Genomic DNA, 22,011 nt, shown 5'->3' with positions numbered 1-22,011 from the left:
ATAGGACAGTTTTTAAAGCTCGTCTTCACTCTTAAACTATTTGACTTCTGCTCATTGTAAATGAGTCTGGTTGGTTGTTGAGTCAAATGATCCGTTTTGTGCCTTTTTTCAACACACTGCCACGTGTTTATGTGAGAAATATCAAACAAATAAAGATGGAATGGGACCAAGAGGAAGGAATAATCTCTTCCCACCGGGCAGAAAGATGGATTTCAGCAGCCTCTGAGACACGACACCGGATTAAAGAAGGACTTTTTCCGTGCATGCATGAAAACAGCCTAAATTGCGCGGAGCTGACAAAATGTAGAAGGTGACATTAAAACTTTGCTGCCTGTGTGTGTTTGCTGCAGCGGCGGAGTGCGCTCAGACTGAGTGTGTGTGTATGTGTGTGTGTGTGTGTGTGTGTGTGTGTGTGTGTGTGTGTGTGTGCAGGCTCCGGGCTGGAGGCTGAGCAGGAGAGAGTGGGAGGAGCGGAAAGTGCTCCAGTCCAATCGGGGCCGCCGGGTAAAGCCTCTCCTATACGCTCTTCCCTCCCTCAGCCCGCAGAAAACAGTGAAACCCTCCCACAGAGGTGAGAGCGCAGATGTCATGAGAAAAGCGACCACAGGACCAGAGCGCACCGACCGACGCACCGACCGACCTCAGCCCGCCTCCCTGCGCCCCGCTCTGGGATGCTTTTAGCGCAGAGACGCCTCCACTCAGGGCAGCCAGTGGACGTCGACGCAGATCATCTACACTCTTTTCGTTGTTGTTGTTATTTTTAACCGAGGATCATTCCCCCCCGCAGCCCCCAGCCCCCATTTTAAGTGTTTATGTTTGTTTCTTCATGACTGCTGCTTTGGGAAGCGAGCCTCAGCACCAGCTCCAGCAACGCCAACACCATGCGAGGTAAGACCACCCCACGGCTCCAAACACCGCCGCACTTTCCCCAAGCTTCATCCCGCTGCACGCACGCACGCACGGCACGGCACGGCACGGCACGGCACGCTTTATCCCACGTTTGGCCTTCAAAGTTTATTCTGGGAGCTTTTAGCTGCAAAGCTGTTTCTGTCACTTTTGCACAGCCGGGCGGAGGGTGTGCGGTTGATCTCTCGGCACCTCGCGCTGTAATGCACGAAAGTTTATTTGGATCCGTGTGTGTGTTTTAAGTCTGAGTGTGTGTGTGTGTGTGTGTGTGTGTGTGTGTGTGTGTGTGTGTGTGTGTGTGTGTGTGTGTGTGTGTGTGTGTGTGTGACATAGGCCTCCGGTTTTGCAAATTCATGCGCAAAGCCAGTGGAGTGTGATTGGAAATTAAAAAGTGGCGCATGATGTTTGACTCCAGCTTAAATCATCTGAGCCGCGCTGCACGCGGCCGCGGCGCATCGGCTGGCCCCAGATCAGATCAGATGATGGGCGGAAAAAGGACTTTTGCTCAATTTACGTTCTGCTGATAAACTTCATTGAACGTTTCATCCACACTTTTCACGCGCTCCACTAACCCATTTCCGTCACGCGCCGCGCCGCGCATGTTGAAATCCAACGTCAATGTTGCCCTGCGCGCACACACAGATACACACACACACACAGGTTAACACAGCTTTCCACTCTCACTAAGCCTTTCCACGTATTGTTTAAATTCCCTTTGAATAAGAAAATGCGTTTTTTTCGTTTCTCTTCTATTTCTGCAGTTTTTCGAACATGAGCGCTTTAATATTTCACCTGATCAGCTTAGTGTTTCTTTTTTTATTTACTGATCTTCACGTTGTTCAGTTCACTGACGCAAAGTTGCGCCACTCGTTCAGCTGGATGATCCTGAAGCAGAATTTCTAAATCAATCATTTGTGAACCTGCTCGTGCGGCTGTCTGACATGTGAAACAAACAGCCGCTTTTCTGAATGTTCCGACATTCAGCTGGAGGAGAAACTGCCAGAGATATCTGAACCACCAAACCAACAACCAAACCACCAAGTTTGTCTCTGTCATGTGCAGAACAATGAACTGCAGCTCAGACACAAAGTAAAACACTCCGCACTGAGCTGTGGCCGCAGTGAGAGCAGATTAATAATATGATAAATGACTGGCTGGTGGTGTTACTGAACTGATTCCAATAAACACAATTATTAATTATTATGATTAACAATCATCATTTGGACCAACAACAGCTTATTTAATGGGTTAAAGGAACTTTATTTTAATCCAGTTTTTACTTAAAATGGGCCGAAATGTTCAAACATGGAGCTAAAACTGTGGATCTATCTATCTATCTATCTATCTATCTATCTATCTATCTATCTATCTATCTATCTATCTATCTATCTATCTATCTATCTATCTATCTATCTGTGTGTATTTCCTGTTATGCTTTTGAATGTCATGTAACGCTGCCTCAGCTTCAGGCCATCAAACCTCGGGCAGGAAAAAACATGAGAAGGCCAAACACCCCCCCCCCCCCCCCCATCCCATGGCAAACTCCTCTGTCATGCACCTTGTTTTTTATCCACATTTTAATGGGCCTCGCGACCACTCTCGTGCATGGGAGGCTTTGGGGGGTGTACCAAAAGCTCCTGCTTTCACTTTATAGCCGTGGTTGGCAGAAGAGGCCCCTGAAGCGTCTCTCTCACCCCTCTTTCTCCATGTCCCTCTCTCTCTCTCTCTCCATCTTCCTCTCTCCCTCTGCACGCCCCAAAGGGTTTTGTCAGATAGAATTAAATCAGTATGGGCCGTGCGGCCCCCACTCTCAACCTGTGTGTGTGTGTGTGTGTGTGTGTGGAGTCTCGGCTGCCCTTACACAGAAATGTGCTCACAAGCACAAGGTTATAAAAAATAGAGGCCCCTCATGAGCCGTGGTAATTATCATTTAACAATAGCCAACTCCTGAAGCCCTGACCGAAGATGATGTCACCCCATCGCGTGGCCGTGCCGGCCGCAGAAATAACAGACAGAATAATATCATCAGGCCTTTTCTCCAGCTCAGAAAATGGAGCTTTGTGTGTGTTTTCCAGTGTGGCTTCGTGCTGTGTAGGATGTTGTAAGCAGGATAATAATTTCTGTATTTTCTACGGCGACGTGATGATGGTGTGCTGTGAATGGTGCTCCTCTGAAATCAACAAAGAAGTTGCATAATGAAGTGACATCAGTAACACTGCCATTATATTATATTATATTATATTATATTATATTATATTATATTATATTATATTATATTATATTATATTATATTAGGCTGCACACAAAAGTTCTGCTGGCAGAGTTTTATTTTCAAGAAATGGCTCAAAATATTAACAAAATGAGAAATAATAAGACAAAAAATGTTTTCATTGTTCATTTTGATTTGATTATAATTTCAATCACTGCATTTAAATGTTAGATAAAGAGGAAATAAATCAGCCAATCATCAGCATCCACCCACCAAACTTTCAGCTGTGATCAACACTGAGACACACCTGGATGAAGACAAACATGAAGCGTCTGTGGATACTCTGCGTGTGCAGCAGCTTCCTGTTTCACTCTGATTCTTCTGTGTCCGTCTATCGGCCTGCGTGCGCAGACGCTTTGCGTCGCTGCAGCATGAGAGCTTTTACACCTCGTAGATGCGCTCAGGTCAGACAGGTCAGAGAGTTCAGCGATGGAGGGAGCAGCGCGGAGGAGGAGGGGCTCGCCGCGCCATTTGATCTCCTCTGTTAGCGATATGTGTCAATCACAATCTCCTCGGCTCGCTCTCCACGGGAAAAGATAGGATGGCAGAAACTGGTTTGGAGTGTGAAAGAGCAGCAAACCAGTGAGCGGTGTCAAAAGACAAAGAGACGAAGACGGGAACCAGTAAGAACTCGTGACTGGTTATTCAGATTCCAGTTCATTTATGCTACCTTACACAGTGAGCATGAGCTCACATACAAACGCAGAAAGCACTGAAAACACACACACACACACACACGCACACACACACACACACACGCACACACACACACACACACACACACACACACACACACACACACACACAGCTGCAACACTACGCATGACGGCCTCATGCCAATAGAATTAGTCCCATCCTGCTTTGCTTCGGAGGCTTGTGCGGGTATTGATCTGTCCGATTCTAAAGCATCCCGGGATCAATTTTCAGCCGAAGCCAACAGAAGCCGCCTGTTTAGATAAATCTGCGGCGCGTAACTTGGATGGCTTATCTTTACTTTAATGCTGTGATTCTGTATATTTATTGTTTCATTTATTTCCAGTCTGTTCCTCTAGTGTAATGTTTGCTCCTGTTATTTGTTATATGTACGAAACTGATCAATGTGTTTGATATTGATTACTGTACTCTTAAACCCACTAATAAGCAAACACTGAGCGTGCTATAATGTAGCTGTGAGCAGATTTAAGTGGCTATTAATGTATTTCTCATCAACTAGAACTCAATTTGTGGGCTGCTGGATGCACAAATAACAATATAGTAAAACACAGTTGTAATAGTCTGAAATATGAGAAGATATAATTGGTGTTCATTGATAAACTCTTACTGCAGCTTACAACTGCATTCTCATGTTTTCATCAGATATGCAGTGCTTCTGAATGCCACATGGAGGGAATTAAAGTGAGAAACAGTCTGTACCAAAAGATGATGGAAATCATTAACAGGCAGTCTGTATGAAGCACCTGCATTACAAAAGTTGGCTCTGAGCACCAGCAGCGAACAACTATGAGCGGACATGCTTCACGCTGACTGATGAGGAAGCGGTTTGGAAAGCGGCAGCAGCGTCGTGGGTCACAAACAGCAGGCGAACGCACAGGTTCTGCCACCAAATCACTGTTTTTCCACTGTTGCCATGAAATCAATTATTGCGCACAATGGTGGGCACCTGGCCGGGGCGAGTGTGCGGTTCGCGGTGCGATCGGGGTCCGTGTGCTCCGCCGAGCCGTCGTTGTTGATTGTGTTGTTTATTGTGTGTTTGTGCTGACTAATGGCCCAGTGTTATGTAAGAAGAGAGGAGAGATTACCCCAAGCCCATGCAGGCCACTCTGTTAATCCCTCAACACAGCCCTACTGACTGACTGAGGTACCGCCAGAGTGCTGTTGCAACACACACACACACGCACGCACACACGCACACACACGCAGCAGCTTACACTCAGGACTCCCTTCCCACAGTCTGTGCACCTGTCTTCAGACACCCACAGTCTACTCCTCGCCCAGCGCGGCCGCCTGACCTTTTTCCAGGCCGTCTGCTGAAAACATCCCAGCATGCTGAGCGTGTGTGGCCTGGATGGCACCTCTGCGGTCCCACTGAGCCGCTATCATAGCCGTGTTTGTTTAGCATGTGCTCAGCGTGCACTCCATGTTGGTTTTATCCCTCCGCGGCTGTCTGGGGGAGTCTAGGCGAGCAGTTTCTCTCCTCAGTTGATTCTCTCTCTCTCTTTTTTAATCTTTATACACACAAAGCGTGGGCTACGCGGCACGCTCCGGCTTGTGTCTCCACTTTATCTTAGCCAGGAGGGATTTCAGCCTGAACCACTCCTAAACTCTAAATCTGCCTTCAAGTCATAGAGTCCTCTGACAGCTCCTTCTGTTTTGTCAGTTTTACTCATCCATGAAGCCAGCATGTCTCAATGGAGGCACAATGACATTCAATATTCACATTTTCCTTCGATTTACATTGAAGTAAGAGCTGGGAAGAGGGTGACTGCGCTTGTTAAACGCAGAAACCGACTAATGCATGAACAGAGACCAGAGATAGCATTGGATGGGAGGCTTTTGCAAAGAAATCTGCGTTATGAGAGTCGTTTTGTGGAGAAAGATCCAGAGTGCGATGTTTGATTGTCCAAAGTCAGAGAGCACTTCTAAACTCTGCTTTCAAGACTCAGAGCAAGAGGCATTATGGACAGGAAATCAGACTGTGGCTTGCTAAAATAGAAATATCGTAGAGGGACGTGCTTTTGGCTTAATTTCCTTTTGTGGACTTTTCTGCATTGACGTTGAAAATGCTGTAAATTACTTGAGATTCTACGAAGTGAATAAAAGTTAAATTTATGTCAGAGTGTGAAAAAGCAGGAGATGAAAGGAAAGGAGAGGAGAGAAGAGGAGGGAGAGAGTGAATGAGTGAATGAGTGAATGAATGAGATAAGAAGAGAGCCAGCGAGTAAGAGTTTGACTGAGAGTTATATAATCTGTGTGCAGGAATAAGGGAGAACAGAGCAGAGTGGCTAAAACAGTGGATGGTGTTTGCTTGCATGCATGCTAACACACACACACACACACACACACACACACACACACACACACACACACACACACACACACACACACACACTATGCTCACATTACGGCCGCACACTGCAGCTGCCTTTAGCAATGAATAACGCCAGGGCCGTAATAGTAGTGTCCAAAGTCCACGCTTGCACACCAGCCATTAGACTTTAGCTAACGCTCAAAGCAGATTAGTCCATATAATGTAGGCTGGCATGAGTATAACATTCCAACAGCTTCATACACACACATATAGATGAACTGCTCCTCTGTGGGTTGTCACAAAGCTGAAAACAGGCCGTTTTTCTTAGGGTGACATTTTACAAAGGTCGACTTTAAAGAACCGTACGGTGGCTGCAGTGAACACACTCTGTATGTCCACATCAGCTGTTCGACATCTCAGACCGTGCTGCTAAACGTCTGCACTCGGTGAAGGTGTTCAGTGCTGGCAGGTGTACTAAACAATAAGCCTATAATATGACTTAGCCAACCGCGGCATCTTTTCTTAATGACAAAGATTAGCCTGTTTTAGTGCGTGTAATCTCATTGAAGAGACTCTTATTAGGTCTCTTTCTTTCTCTCTTTCTCTCTACATCCACTGTCACTGTTACTGTGACTGCATGTCTGTCTCTCTGTCTCTGTCTCTGTCTCTCTCTCTCTCTCTCTCTGACTGCTTTTCTGTCTGTCTGTCTGTCTGTCTGTCTGTCTGTCTGTCTGTCTGTCTGTCTGTCTGTCTGTCTGTCTGTCTGTCTGTCTGTCTGTCTGTCTGTCTGTCTGTCTGTCTGTCTCACTCTCTCTCTCTTGCTCTTCCTCTCTCACCCAACCGGTCGAGGCAGATGGCCGCCCACCCAGAGTCTGGTTCTGCTCGAGGTTTCTGCCTGTTAAAAGGAAGTTTTTCCTCGCCACTGTCGCCAAGTGCTTGCTCATGGGGGAATTGTTGGTTTCTTTGTAGATAAAAGAACTTGGTCTGTACCAGCTCTATATGGAAAGTGTCCTGAGACAACTTCTGTTGTGATTTGGCGCTATACAAATAAAATTGAATTGAATTGAATTGAATTGAATCCCTCTCTCTCTGTCCGTCTCTCTCTCTGGGTCCAAATCCTGAGTTACCTCTCCTAACCCGAGTGTGTGTGTGTGTGTGTGTGTGTGTGTGTGTGTGTGTGTGTGTGTGTGTGTGTGTGTGTGTGTGTGTGTGTGTGTGTGTGTGTGTGTGTGTGTGTGTGTGTGCTGAGCAGTGGCCGTCGGGTCTCCCGTCATTCACAAAGAGTACGCAATTACGAAAGCAAGACTGCTGCTTTTGCTCCTTCGCCTCAGATTTAATGTTCATAACGCATTCTATTAAATCATCCCACCAGAGAGAGAGAGGGGGAGAGAGATGGAGGGAGGAGAGAGAGAGAGAGAGAGAGAGAGAGAGAGAGAGAGAGAGAGAGAGAGAGAGGGAGAGCAGGTAAAGAGCAGGCCGAGCTGAGCCGAGCCGAGCCGAGCCGAGCCGAGCTGTGTGATAGTCTTTGTGATCAATCTGCCTCTGTGAGAGATGCCCCTGGGGCCACTTTGGGGAGAACCTTGTTAGGCTGAGTTAAATTGTTGCCTGAGGCGAGCTATTAGCGGCCATCCCTGAGAGAGGACACACACACACACACACACACACACACACGCACACACATACACACACACGCACGCACACACGCACACACACATATGCAAGCTCACACACTCGTACATTCAAACCTTTTTAAAACTCATTCATGTGTTCATGCCTGTGTCACTCGAAGTAAAGCAAGAAACTTTACCTAAGCAGCAGTAGTAGTAGTAGTAGTAATACCACAGTGTAAAAATACTACATTACAAGTAAAAGCTGGGTGTATTAGCTGAATATTTAATTTTGAAAAACTGGGGAGTAAAAGTACTACGGACACTAAAGTACTGCTGGGTGTTTCAGGAGACGTCCTCTAAAAAAACGTGCTAGAAGTAAAAGTACTCATAAAGCAGAAAGGTCCTCTCAGATTCTACTGATGTATTAATGAGTAAACCACTGGTTCCCAAGCTGGGGCCCTGGCCCCCACTAGGGGTCACCAGAACGTCACACGGGGGTCATTTAAATATATATACACAGTAGGCCTTAATTCATTTCTGTGAAAAACCAGAAATTTTTTTTATTTTTATTTTTAAAGTTATTTTGAAAGACAGGAACTTGTCACAGGATCAGATTAGGATATTAGATTTATGCTGATCAGGCAAATCTTAGCTGCTTTTTACTGATGGTCAGGTTTGATCATCTCTGCTCAGAGATCAAGTTCAGACGTGTGCTTGAGTAAATGTACTTCACTGTAGTGTATATATGTTTCCTCTGCGTGTCTGCCTTCTTATAATCACTCTGAAACAGACAGCTTCATCCTTCTCTCGTGGTTTCACACTGAGAGCTGCTCTCTTCATGAAAGCTCTGACACTCGTGTCGATGTTTTATCGGAGCGACCGCTCGTTGACGGCCACTCGCTGACGGCTGTCTGAGGGATGCGGCTCCAACTAAACTGGGGGGCAAATTTCTCTTATGTAAGAACGAAAGCAGTTTTCTGTTGGCCCTCCGTGGACGTCCCTCTCTTTCCACTTCTGTCTCTCTACAGTGGGACAGCCACCTTTCCTCTCCCTTCCCCCTCAAACACCAAACACACACACACACACACACACACACACACACACACACACGCGCTGTCATCTACAATTAGGCTCAAGAGAAAGACCACAGGAGGAGGAGCGTGAGGTTATGGGAGGATGAGGACATGACCAAAGCCAGCAAACGTTATTTTCTCACCTCAGGAATGAAACAACAGGATCTCAGTCGCTGTACGTGTGTGTAAACATTTCTCCTCTGCTTTGATTCCCGTCAGCTTTACCGAGCGGCGAATGTTCACACAGCTCAGCGTGCACGCAGGGGTGTGTGCTAACGTGAGGGTGAAGGTGTGACAGAGGAAATAAGAGATGGGAGAGAGAGCTTAAAGTGTGCGTGTGTGTGTGCGTGCGCTGATTTGAGGGCGGTAATGACCAGATGCAGACCTCTCACACTCGACTTCCACTCTGATGCACTCGCTCAGTCCTTAAGGAAAGGTCAAAGGCCGTCAGGGTCCTACAGGTCACCCAGGGGGCTGCAGTGTGAGGGTACGCCTGTGTGTGTGTGTGTGTGTGTGTGTGTGTTTACAGTGATGATGAGAGGCAGATTCGAGAGGGCAGATGGGCAGACTGCGTGTGTGTGTGTGTGTGTGTGTGTGCGCGTATGTATTCAGGCAGGGGTTGGGTTTACCCTGTGGATTTTTTCCCACGCCTCCATCTCCTCTTATCCATCTGAGGACACAAGCTGCACTGGGTGGGAGACTCTGTGTGTGTGTGTGTGTGTGTGTGTGTGTGTGTGTGTGTGTGTGTGTGTGTGTGTGTGTGTGTGTGTGTGTGCGTGTGTGCGCAGGGGGGAGAGGGGGCAAGCACAGAACTAATACTGTAAAGTCTGCTTTTTCAAAGGCAGTTTGCAGTAATGTATGCATTCGAGCATGTCTGAATGTGCCTCTGTCTGTCTGAACGTGTCTGTGCGAGTGTGTGTGTGTGTGTGTTTGTGTGTGTGTGTGTGTGTGTGTGTGCGCCTGTGCATGTGAATCGATGCACTGGATGACAGCCAGTGGCCCCCTTCTGTTCCCTCTCCGTGGCGTCCAATCACACAGCAGCACAATATTCTATGAGCAAACCGCAGCTGATCCCAGACCTGCTATCTGAGCAATTACCCAGAGTGCATCGGGGCCGCATGGCAAGCTGGACAAGCTCATGCCCTCTGACATACAGCATGGGGGGAGGGCGAGAGTTTTTCGGACTGTTTGTGCTTGTGTGTGTTGGCAAAGTGCGGGAGGGGGTCGATGACGATGGGCTGATGGGAATCGAGGAGGTTGGGGGTGGTAGCATGTATGCTCATGCAGCAACAGTGTGACTGTCTATATTACAGGGTGGACAAAGACATGCTCGGCGGCAAGGGATGGGGATGGGGGTGGGGGAGGGGAGATGGGCCTGCTGCATGGCATTATGGTTATTACTGTAACGCACAGAACAGCAGAGCACACTCACAAAGACAGAGCGACATCTCACATTAACACGAATGGCTCGTGTCGGTACGCCGGCGTTACGTTTATCTGTTGGATCAGGCTGGATGTCTGACTCAGAGCCAGCGTGGAGCTCGCTGCTGCTGTCCAGAGCTGCAGCTAACGGTTATTTACGTCGTTTAATCTACCAAGCATCTTCTCCGTTAATTAATTAAACGCCTGCTCTTTAAAACGTCAGGACATAGAGAAAAATGGCCGTCACATTTTCCCAGAGTCCATCTTCAGTTTGTCCCAAAGACTCTCCAAAGTGTCAAAGAAAATCAGTTTACAGTCAGAGAAAAGCTGGGACCAGGAGATGATTGACAGTTCTGCTTAAATTAATCGCCAATTAATTTTCTGTTAATCTGCTGGTGCTTCAAAACACGCTGAACGACGGCGACGGGTCAGGTAACAGATGCTATCAGCCAAACTGCACCATCAATAAACATTATTAACATTAGAGAGAATGATTATTAACTGATTACTGAACCAACAAACCAAAATTTGTCTGCAGCACTGAGTATTAAAACTGTCAACCAAAAGATGGACTCAAACAATCAGATTTGTACTTTTTCAGATATTTACTGCTTTAAATCATATTTTACTCGTCCTGTTACGGCTGTTTGTGTTTTGGCTTCAGGACTGAGACTCGTTCTTCATAGCACTGAAAAATTAGTGACGCGTAAACGAGGGGAGCGAGAGATGAGGGATGATTGGACGCTGACGGGGAACTTAAGGCCACCAGGGCTCCCAAACACCAGCATTCACAGCTGACACTGTTCACTGCAGCCACAAAGAGAAGTGAAGTGGACACACAGTACAGAAAGCAGATCAAAGTGAGGAAAAGTCGCTTCTTTTTAGGGAGAGCAGATAATCCGCCACTCATCAATCCATTTTTCTGACGGGAAAAACAGACAGGAGAGAGAGAAAAGTGCGACAGCACAGAGCACAAGTCCGTTTGAAAGCATATGCAGTGGCTGTGTTTCATTGATTTTAATGGGACAGTATGATGTGAAAACATGACAGGAGACACAGGGGAGATAACCCAAGCAGCACTGCTATTCGCTATTCCCAGCTGTGTGTGTTAATCCACTCAGCGATCACGCCACCAAAAGTTTTCTCAGTGTTTTCATCATCTGCAGGAGGGGGGAGAAAAAAAAAAAAAAAAGCCTGTTCCTCTCTAAGCTCTGCGAGACAGGGAAGACAGAGCTACGCCGAGAGATGGAAATAGATCATGAAATACAGAAACTGAAATGATTTCCCAGTCACACAGCCACTTACAGCGAGGAGGAGCGCTCAAATGAGAAAGTCAAACAGACTGAAGTGGAGTGGATGGCGAACAGTGATAGCACAATTCACAGCATACAGACATCTGAGACGAGCGCCGGGGCTGCTCAGATTTAACAAGGAGTGGAGGGGGGTAAAGTGCTGATCTCCTTCATTTTCCCAGAAGATATCTAGTTAGCTGGCAAGAAGCTATGCATATTTTTAATGAAGTGGAGATACCACCCACATTCATCCAACAAATCAACCCCTGGGAGTACAGTAGGAGTTGTGTCTGCATTTCTTAAGTGGCAAAAGTTATGGTAGAAAGTGATTTCAAGCGTTCCATGAGCTGAGACGCCACAGCACCAACCTCTAGCGGATAGGGCTGTGTTTCCTTACTGTGTGTGTGTGTGTGTGTGTGTGTGTGTGTGTGTGTGTGTGTGTGTGTGTGTGTGCGCTGCTCTGTTTCTGTTGCAAAGCCACCCTGCAGGCTGGGTGAATGAAACATGCATGTCCAGTCTGTCTACGCACACACATAGAAAATAAACATGTAGAGCAGCACCTAGTGGCCTCAGCGTGCTGCTACAGAGCGAGAACAGACGGGGGGAGCTGCCCTTTAAAACGGTCACGTCACTGTGTGTGTGCGTAACCCTCAACGGCGCTCCGTGTGTGTTTTAGATGAGGTATTGTTAAGATATTGGTGCTAGGCTGCTGCTTTTTTTTCTGCAGTGCAATGTAGATAATTAGGACTCTATTTAGAGAGAGGGCCAGCCCAGGAAATACACAGGAGATCCTCACCTCATTAAAAATCAATTATCATAACACACGTGCCGGCGCAACACAGCCCTCATGGCCATAATCAGCTACACACACACACGTGCGGCAGCTCTCACTGTGGCGCACACTACAACAATATCTTTGCCTTGTTCTTTGGGAAATTCGTCTGCAGTTACTTCTGTTTTTTCTCTCTCAAGAGATTGTGCAGGCCTGATCCTCCTCTTAGCTGAGGAATCGCCAGCGCTGCAGTCCCGCTCTTACATAATAACCTCAGGATAACGCTCGAGCTCCCGCTGGCTGAGGACGCTGTCAGTCACTCAGCTCGGAGTGGGTCAGCTCAGGCTGGAAAGAAGGCCCTCCCACCCCGGAGAAAGACATGCAGCTGAGAGCAAAATAATCTCCAAAAGCACCAAAATGAGGCTTTCTCGCACTCAGGTTTAGTTTGGAAATGGACGCCTGTCAAGCGAGGTTAGGGAATAACTGCATTAGACTCCTTCCTCTGCGGCTCTGCTCTATTTTAGAAATTCACTTCCACTGCAGCTTTGAAGCTACAAGTTTGCTTCTGTAATGTAAATCCATGAAATCAAACGCCCAAAACGCATTATTATACATCCTAACTTTGAAAACAATGAGAGCGCAGCCTCCTCTCAACACCCAACAGATAACAAGTCTTAAATCTGCCGTAATCCACCGTCGCCGCTCAAGTGCAGCACAGCAGCAGGCGTGTATTGTTGATGGATGTGGAAGTGGGAGTCCTTTGGTAAACAATTCACAAAGCCCCCGCTGCTGAGAGAGGGCCACAGGACGAACGGTGATGATACACCGAGTTGGCTGCATGCACCGATGACATCACTTCCTTTAAGAGTGTGACAGCTTAGCACATCATCGCTGTGACAGCCAGACGAGTGCAGCGAGTGGGTGGTCACCCTGGCAACAGCGATGCTGTCATGACCGTCTCCCTATATCCTACCTGACAGTCCCCGCCGGCGATGAGCACAACACACACTCGACAATGCGCACACCCACCCACACGCACACGTATTCACAAACACTTTGTCAACACGCAGACGTGTGCGCGTACTTTATCTTTCGCTGTGTCTTCTTTAGAAGTGAAACGCTCAGTCAAACCCGCTCTGAAACACACGCTGAAACAATGCACATGCCCACACGCCCATGCTCCTTTGGGCATAATTATGTGATACAAAGAGGAGTACAATCTCCCATGGGGCAAAAAGAAATACAGTGAAGATATAATGTAATCACTGGAGAGAAACCGTAAACACGCCGTCCTCTAAGGTGGAAAAATGCAAAAATCGACAGAAATAATAAGTATGTATATCCACATCGCAGCAGCAGCAGTGGGCTGAAGGCATTCAGCTTGTTTAAACCCACAGAGATTCACTTGTTTCGTGATTAACAATTTAATCAGAGAGTTTGGCTTAAAGTATGTGCAGAGAGAGAGGAAGAGGATTGTGAGAAGCAAAGAAGGAAGGTGATGAGCAGCACGGCTGATGCACCGCTGCCCTGTCTCCTGCTCACTGCTCACATGTGGTCTGTTGATAACTGACCTGCTTTGCACACTATAAATAGTGAGTTACAGGCCATGTTCATTGACAGCTCTGTGTACGTGGAGCCTGTGTGTCGACCCAGTCCGGGGCTCTGCTCTGACCCAGTTTGAAACCAGTTGGCTGGGAACTGGTGGAAATGGGTCACGTCTTGAGCTGCACCAGAACGAGCAGCGTGAGCTACGCCACCTGAAGCACACAAACAGCCTGCCGTGGCGTCTATAGGTCATTCATTCACAGACCGTACAATGGTCTATTGTTGAGTCCGAGGTACTAAATGTAAACTGTCATTTCACAAGAGAGAAATAAAGAGGCTGAAGGCCCATTTACACCTTGAATGAGAACTATAAAGATAACCGCAACAACACGTAACGCAACAAGCACGAAGGACGGTTCATAGTTCAGGGTCACGACAGACTGGAGGTCAGTTTTTATAGAGTTTTGCTGATTCAGACCTTCATTTGCTTTCGATTACGAGCTTGAACTTGAGCCTAGTCGTGCCTGAATGGACCATCTCCTGAGTGCGTCCGACCACCCGGAGCAGGTTACGGTGACGTCAGAGGGTAGGGTCAGAGATAGCTCATCGGTTTCAGCAGGTAACAGCACTAAAGAGGGAGAAACACTGTCATAATGGAGGTGCAGATGCCAGCTGCACTGAGCCGACACGCGAGTCAAACCGATCCAAACCGAGCCGACAGACGTGTATGAAGAGGAAGAGGTCGATTCGTCTGTAGACATTTTAAAGCATCCTAATGGCCATTAGTGGGCTGAGGGGCAAGTGGATGAATGAATGAATGACTGCATGAGCAAGTTACTTAGTGCCTCTATGAGTTTCTTTGTTTCTATAACTTCCATCGTTTATCTCCATATTCCCACTCTAAACCCGTGGTGTCCAACAGTGTCTCTGCGGGGTGTTCAGGTTTGAGAACACAGCGCTGGCATGAAGCTGAGTATCTGTGTGTATTCAGGTATGAATTGGTGATATTTTGGATTGTGAAGCGGTCAGACTCCCTGAGGTGAAGGAGAGTGTATAGACGGCACTGACTGTTCCTGCTCAGTCGCTTAGACAGACAGAACTGCCTCCATTGATCCTCATATGGGATTATCCAATTAAATATACTGCACACTCATTCCTCCACAAACATTTCGTCTACACACATACATATACAGCATATACCTGAACAGCACGTATATGCACACACAATTCACTCTGTCAAACCACAACGCATACACATACGCTCAGACTTGCACACATAGTGTTTCTGTGCACATGCACACCTCTGAAGCACCACTTCCAGTTGCACAGTACAAGTTCTGTATAGTTCTGAAGGGGAACCAGTTGAGCAGAATTCATGCAAACATGCAACATAAAACCGAACAACTGCACTTTCAGTTCTGCTCAGAACGTCCAGAAAACCTGCAGAATCTTCCTACAGGTGGGAATATGCAAGGAGATTACATGTGAATGGCTATTTCAGCTGTGGCTAAGCCAGTGCTCAGGGAAGTCGTGGAGAAATAATTTAGGATTAGATAGTCCGTCTAATCTCTTTATAGAGGGTGTGCCATCTCAGCAGACATACCTGCCTACCTCCACATCCACCTCATATCTCTTAACAGGCGCCGCGGCTTTCTCTGTCCATATATTATGGATAATACGTTCAGAGACACCGGCGACAGGTGCTGCTGTGTGTTAGACTGAAACACTTACTGTGCCTTTGGTTGTGACTGTACATGGAGCTGCCAATACACAGTGAGTAGAACTTTGACAGAAAAGTTAGTTAGTTCAGTTAGTGCAGGTGCAGATTAAGAAAAAGCTAAATACTTATAGCATTACCAAAAAGGTCTCTCTCAGTGTGTGTGTGTGTGTGTGTGTGTGTGTGTGTGTGTGTGTGTGTGTGAGAGAGAGAGGTGAAGAGTGGTCCTTCAGTGATGTAACCTGTTTTCTCATTATGAGCAACCTTTCTAACCTGCAGGGGTTTCTCCTTTATACGCAACACAAAGACGGCACACACTCACACGCTCCACTGTCATTTATGTGTGTGTGAATGAGCGCGCGTGCGTGCACGTATGCGGTCCTCGTCACGTCCCGGTCGTTAAAAAACTCCTACGAGGACGTACAGAAAGTCCAGATGTCATCGCGCCCTTGTGAAGCTGAAGACACATTCAGTCAGTCCTACGGACAAACAGGTTCTGTCCTGTTTTTGAACCTCAAATTGGACCACCAGCTGAGGAACAAAAGTCTGTGAGGTGACTGAAGCAGGTTGGAAACAAATGTCCAAAACGTCCTTTATAACGCACGTTTTTTTGTCTTCTCTCTTTCGTGACAGCCCAAATTGAAGTTATACCATGCAAAATCTGCGGAGACAAATCTTCAGGTATCCACTACGGAGTCATTACGTGTGAGGGATGTAAGGTGAGACTGAAGACACTGTTTCACCAATCACAGCCATTCCCTGCTCTACGCGTACCTTCAGGTCTGTAATCACGCTCTTTGTTGACGTGTGTCCAGGGTTTCTTCAGACGGAGTCAGCAGAACAATGCATCCTACTCCTGTCCCCGCCAGAGGAACTGCCTCATCGACAGAACAAACCGCAACCGCTGCCAACACTGCCGCCTGCAGAAATGTCTCGCCCTAGGAATGTCCAGAGATGGTGAGGGCCTGTAAATCAGTATCTATGTGCATATGCAACGATCATCACTGAATTATCATGAGTGGTGCATGAGTGTACAAACATGTGCAGCTCTCATTATAAACTGTACTTTAACATGCTGTTAATAAGCTTTCATTGTTTGTTTCTTACTGAATTGTCACCAGAAGAAGCTGAAAGGTGGTGGCACAGTTTTGTTTTAAACGTTAATTTCATCTTTCTCTTCTGTTTTGCCTCCAGCTGTAAAGTTTGGCCGCATGTCCAAGAAGCAACGTGACAGCCTGTACGCAGAAGTCCAGAAGCACCAGGCGCGCCTGCAGGAGCAGCGGCAGCAGCAGACGGGTGAAGCAGAGGCTCTGGCACGGGTTTACTCGTCCAGCTTAACCAATGGACTGTCCACCCTTAACCATGAGATTGGGGGCACCTACGCCAACGGTCACGTTATTGAGCTGCCCAAGGGTGGCCATGGTAACGGAGGCGGAGTCCCAGGGGGATACTATGGGATGGATTCCACACAGCCGTCTCCAGACCAGTCAGGTTTGGACATGTCGGGCATGAAGCACATTAAGCAGGAGCCGGTGTATGACCTGACGCCAGTACCCAACCTGTTCAGCTACGGAGGCTACCAGGACAGTCAGCTGGGACCCAACAACGTCAGCATGGGAGAGCTGGGTAAAGACCGCGTGACATTTTGCTCTGTTTTGCGACACCGACACAGTAGAACGGTTCATTATTTACAATCTACATGAATTATCTACATGGAAAAATTACCCACAAAGTAGTCCTGGTAGAGAGCGTGAGTCAGTGCTAATCTGAGAGCAGAACAGGAGATCAGACAGGCTTACACAACGAGCTGACAAGGTCTCATATGACTGTATGCACAGCCCAGGCTGTTAGCGCAAGTTAAGATGAAGTTAAAATGAAGGATTTTACACAAATCCAGCAGAATGTTAAATAAAGCAGTAAATGGTGGGAATGGAAAAAACGCTTGATGCCTCTTCCTCTGAAATTTCGACATATAAACATCATAGTAGCTGCAGCGTAACATGCAGAATACATGTCCATGTTAGTTTAGTACACTGCAGCCTGTTCGTACATTCTCGTGCTGTTCGGAAAGGAACAAATGAATAAACACACACTCATCTCTTCCAGACCGTATTGCTCAGAATATCATCAAGTCCCACTTGGAGACATGTCAATACACAACAGAGGAGCTGCAGCAGCTCGCCTGGCAGACGCACTCCTACGAGGAGGTCAAGATGTACCAGAGCAAGGTGAGGCTTGTTGTTCTGCCATACTAAGGTATAAAAGTGCTTTATTGTCCCTCATACCTCTGTGTTCAAGGAATTAAAGGCCATTTGTGAGCAAGTTACACAACAATGTTAGCCAGGAAGTTTCATTTACTGACGTGGTTATAACTACATAAGTACAGTTTATATGCCTAAAGTGGGTGTGTCTGGTTGTAGCCCCGCGACGTGCTGTGGCAGCAGTGTGCCATCCAGATTACCCATGCAATCCAGTACGTGGTGGAGTTCGCCAAGCGCATCTCAGGGTTCATGGAACTGTGCCAGAATGACCAGATCCTCCTGCTCAAGTCAGGTGAGTTGACTGGACCGCCAGCGCCGAGTCAGGGATATCGCTTTGTCTTGTTACGGGTCAGAAGATGGAGCTCAAAATCATCTTCATGGTTGTTCCAGGTTGTTTGGAGGTAGTCTTGGTGCGGATGTGCAGGGCGTTCAACCCTCTCAACAACACAGTGCTCTTTGAGGGGAAGTATGGAGGCATGCAGATGTTCAAAGCTTTAGGTGAGATGCGTTTCTTCTTGATATGAATGTGGGGAAAAGGGAAGGAAAAAGGGGAAAATGGAACCCTGTTCAGTGTTATATGCCCACAATAAGCATAACGAAAATCTCTTTTTTTCTGCCCCCCGCTGTCCTCTTCTCTGTTTCCCTCCAAGGTTGTGATGACTTAGTGAGTGCGGTGTTTGACTTTGCCAAGAGTTTGTGTTCACTGCAGCTGACAGAGGAGGAGATCGCCCTGTTCTCAGCAGCGGTACTAATTTCCACAGGTCAGTGCACATTCCCTAAAATTATTAGCTAAGAGGAAGCAACCTACGTGAACTCAGTGCCAGCACCCAATCAGGGTGCTTCAGCCACACATTTTTGTCAGTATCAAGCTGCAGAATCACAGTGGAAGTAAATCCACGTAGCTCCACTGTTTTGTACAGACGCCTCTACGCTGTGTCAACTTTGTGAACAGCTCTCCAACGACCACGTTTCAACTCAACACTTTTTTCCGCCTTTCTGCTCAGATCGGCCGTGGCTGATGGAGCCTCGGAAAGTTCAGAAGCTCCAGGAGAAAATCTACTTTGCTCTGCAGCACATAATGCAGAAGAACCACATGGATGAAGATGCGCTGGCTAAGGTAAGCCAAGCCTTTGTACTACAATAAGTCATATCAAGGTAGCACCCGAGGCGCTGCCCTCAGGCTAAAGGGAGAGACGAGGCAAACGCAGAAACAGCCCCTCAGGCCTCAAGGCACGAAACACAAGAAGCTCGACTCTCGTACAAAGAGCTCACTTCTAATCTTTTCTCCGTCTGTAGTTTGCCAGTCTAAATTCCTTTGTCCTTTACTGTCTCTCCCTCCTGTCTGGCAGCTTATCAGCCGAATCCCAACGTTGTCAGCCCTGTGCACGCTCCATACTGAGGAGCTCCAGGCCTTCCAGCAGCTCCACCCGGAAACAGTCAACGTCCTCTTCCCTCCGCTCTACAAAGAACTCTTCAACCCTGACCCCAACTCTGCCATGGCCATGCCCAAGTGACTGCCCGTGGTCTCGATGCAACAAACGGCGTCAGCGGAGGAACCAGAAAATAAGACGACGGCCACGTCCGACGAGATGACCGCGGCTGTGTCGACTATGTCATCAATGTGGCAATCACATATTCCCGTGCTCCCCCAGCCTCATTTCAGGTCGGAGGGTGAGGAGTCATCTGCCAGACAGTTACCGCCAACAATACTAGGAATGTCCAGCACTTATTCCATCCTGTTCACCGATACAGTCTGAAGAATGTATATATAAACGAAACGCGCCCCGAGCCACAACTGAAGCGGGGCTTCCTCCCGTCTCCTGAACTGAACTGACTGACCAGAAATGTACAGACTTTAAACCGTCTAGGAACAATTTTAAGCTGTCAATCTTTAAAAAAAAATGGGTAAGTTAATTTGTTTTAACTTTGGAAAAAAAAACTTTTTGTTTGTTAGATTTTTTTTTTTTTTTTTTTCACGTGAAGACATTGTGAGGTTGAAGAAGCTGGACGGGGGAGGGAACTGTGGATTTAGAGAAGCTATTGTAGATATTCTTCTAGTGCAGAGCGGATTCCAGTATTACTTCTTGTTCTGTTAAAATAAGTTAGTCCTAATTTAAATATACAGCAGCCCACCGTGGCTGACTATACCTTGTCTATGTGTTTTTATTTTATTTGATAGTTTCTTGTGTACAGAATTTGTAAAGTTGAGACTTGTAAAAGAGTATTGGGTAAAACCGGGAGTCGATTCGGGTTTTGTTGATATATAGAAGCCTTGTCTGGATTTTGTTCATATGTAAAGAAGGTACTGCAACCTTCTGACGAGAACTTATAGAATTGTAAAGAGAGCATATGAAGGATTTAAAAAGAAAATAATGGCTACTACTTTTCAAGGTGAAGATATATACAGAAATATTCTATTTTGCAAGTAAAAGAATCTGGCAGATTTGCCGTCCTATCAATCATTTTTTTCTCGCTGCAATAATTACGTCCAACAAAAGCTGGACTGCTTTCGAACAATCAACCAGAAACAACCAATCGGAAACTAGGACCTCACAATAAACCCCACCTCTGACAGAATTCCCCTCACCCCGTCCCTTATTCCTCACGTTTTAGGGCCTTGACATGAGATTTCGGCAAACAGACGTGGATAGAAACCACACTGAAGAAGTGGATGGAAATTCCACTAAAAAACAACAAAAGACGAACTTGAATTCAGCTAAACTTCAAAAGCCTGTATGAGTGCTGTATGCCCTCATCCCTCTCATCACTATTTGCACAATCCAGTATGGACGTCAATCACTCCAGGCTGTGAATATGAAGGACCCTTTTCTCTAAAGAGCAATAACTTTCACACTGCCTCTCTGATCGTACTCCCCCCCTTTCCATCTGTTCAGAACAGGGTAGCAGTTTTAACAAGAATGCACTATTTGACTCTGATCGTTCATTTCGTCGACCCGTCATCTCCATGCATGCTACTCGTTCCACAGCAGACTGCAGTGTTTCTAACGTGGCGCAGCATGATCTGGGGTTAGGACACAACACAGCACTGACTGAAAGATGGGAAGAAACGCAGGTTAGCCTTCACACAGAAAGCTGTGAGACAATCACTTTTTCGCTTTTTCTGAGTCATTCCATAAATATTAGCACTTACTGTCATTTTATGTAGCTTTTTCTACAATCATGTGATGTTGACAAGCATTTGGCCACTGTGCAGACTGCATTAACACTATCACTGCATAATTAACATGAGCTATGAAAAATTTCCAAATTTCTTCTGTTCAATATGACCAAAATGAGTGACCCACTGCACAATAATGGCACAAAATTAATCAGCAATGACACTTTTGCCAAGTGGAACTTTTTGATCTAAGACAGCACTTAAGATTTTTACCTCAACTTAAATTTTTTGGACTCTGATTGAGCGTTCTTTACGCACTAAAAGTGGAGATCTGTTTGCAAATGTTCATGGCACAGTGGTCAAATCTCCAACTTCAGCTAAACGCGTGTACACACCCAAACGAGCTGTACGTTCATTAACATTATAAACACTTTTCATCCTCTCATACTGTCAAACATCAGTGATCTGCTCACGTCCACGTGTTCCACGCTGCGTCTCCACGATCCATTCACAAGATCCTTCCTCAGACCCCCGACCCGACCCCAGATCAGAGGCCAGTGACTCTTATGACAATCACTTGCTCATTAAGGCTCGATGCATTACGCAGCATCTCTCAGGGAGCAGCTCTTTTTCTGACTTTGCATTAAAAGAGGGTTTAATATTTTTACAAATTTACAAAAATTTAATTATAAAAGAATAACTTTTTAGGATAAAAATGGCATACGCTGCCAAACGTATGCAGGCAATGGAATCTGCCCAGACAAGGCTTTGATAAGTGTGTGTCTGTGTGTGTGTGTACAGAGCATGAATTCACTGTCCAGATCTCTTCAGAGCCCAGAATACATGACGAGCATTGTTACGTAGCACGTGAAGAAAAAGAAAAAAAATATGTGCGTCAGTGCGCTCCTGCCACCGCCGTGCATTCATGTTTACTGCTTATTTTGCTGCTTTCGGGACAGCGAGGGAAGTCCACGCTGTAAAGCTGTGAATCGAGTACC

General features: G+C 46.6%; 1 protein-coding gene across 2 annotated transcripts; it reads left to right on the top strand.

Annotated features, from left to right (window-relative positions):
• The first annotated feature begins 567 nt into the window (after positions 1-567).
• rorb (RAR-related orphan receptor B) lies at positions 568-20,047 on the top strand. Of its 2 annotated transcripts, none has more exons than XM_070963777.1 (10): positions 568-888; positions 16,268-16,353; positions 16,450-16,591; positions 16,829-17,260; positions 17,741-17,862; positions 18,055-18,187; positions 18,286-18,393; positions 18,546-18,656; positions 18,900-19,012; positions 19,245-20,047. In XM_070963777.1, exons 1-10 carry the CDS (start codon positions 882-884, stop codon positions 19,407-19,409), a joined length of 1,419 nt encoding a protein of 472 aa, XP_070819878.1. In that variant the 5' UTR covers positions 568-881; the 3' UTR covers positions 19,410-20,047. The 2 variants fall into 2 exon arrangements, with proteins under 2 accessions (XP_070819878.1, XP_070819877.1); XM_070963776.1 differs by lacking the exon at positions 568-888 and adding an exon at positions 15,490-15,690.
• The last annotated feature ends 1,964 nt before the right edge of the window (positions 20,048-22,011 follow it).

The sequence above is a fragment of the Chaetodon trifascialis genome, chromosome 6, assembly GCF_039877785.1.
Source record: "Chaetodon trifascialis isolate fChaTrf1 chromosome 6, fChaTrf1.hap1, whole genome shotgun sequence".
NCBI lineage: Eukaryota > Metazoa > Chordata > Actinopteri > Chaetodontiformes > Chaetodontidae > Chaetodon > Chaetodon trifascialis.
Note: the sequence above shows the minus strand (reverse complement) of the source record. Positions and strands in the feature narration are given on the sequence as shown.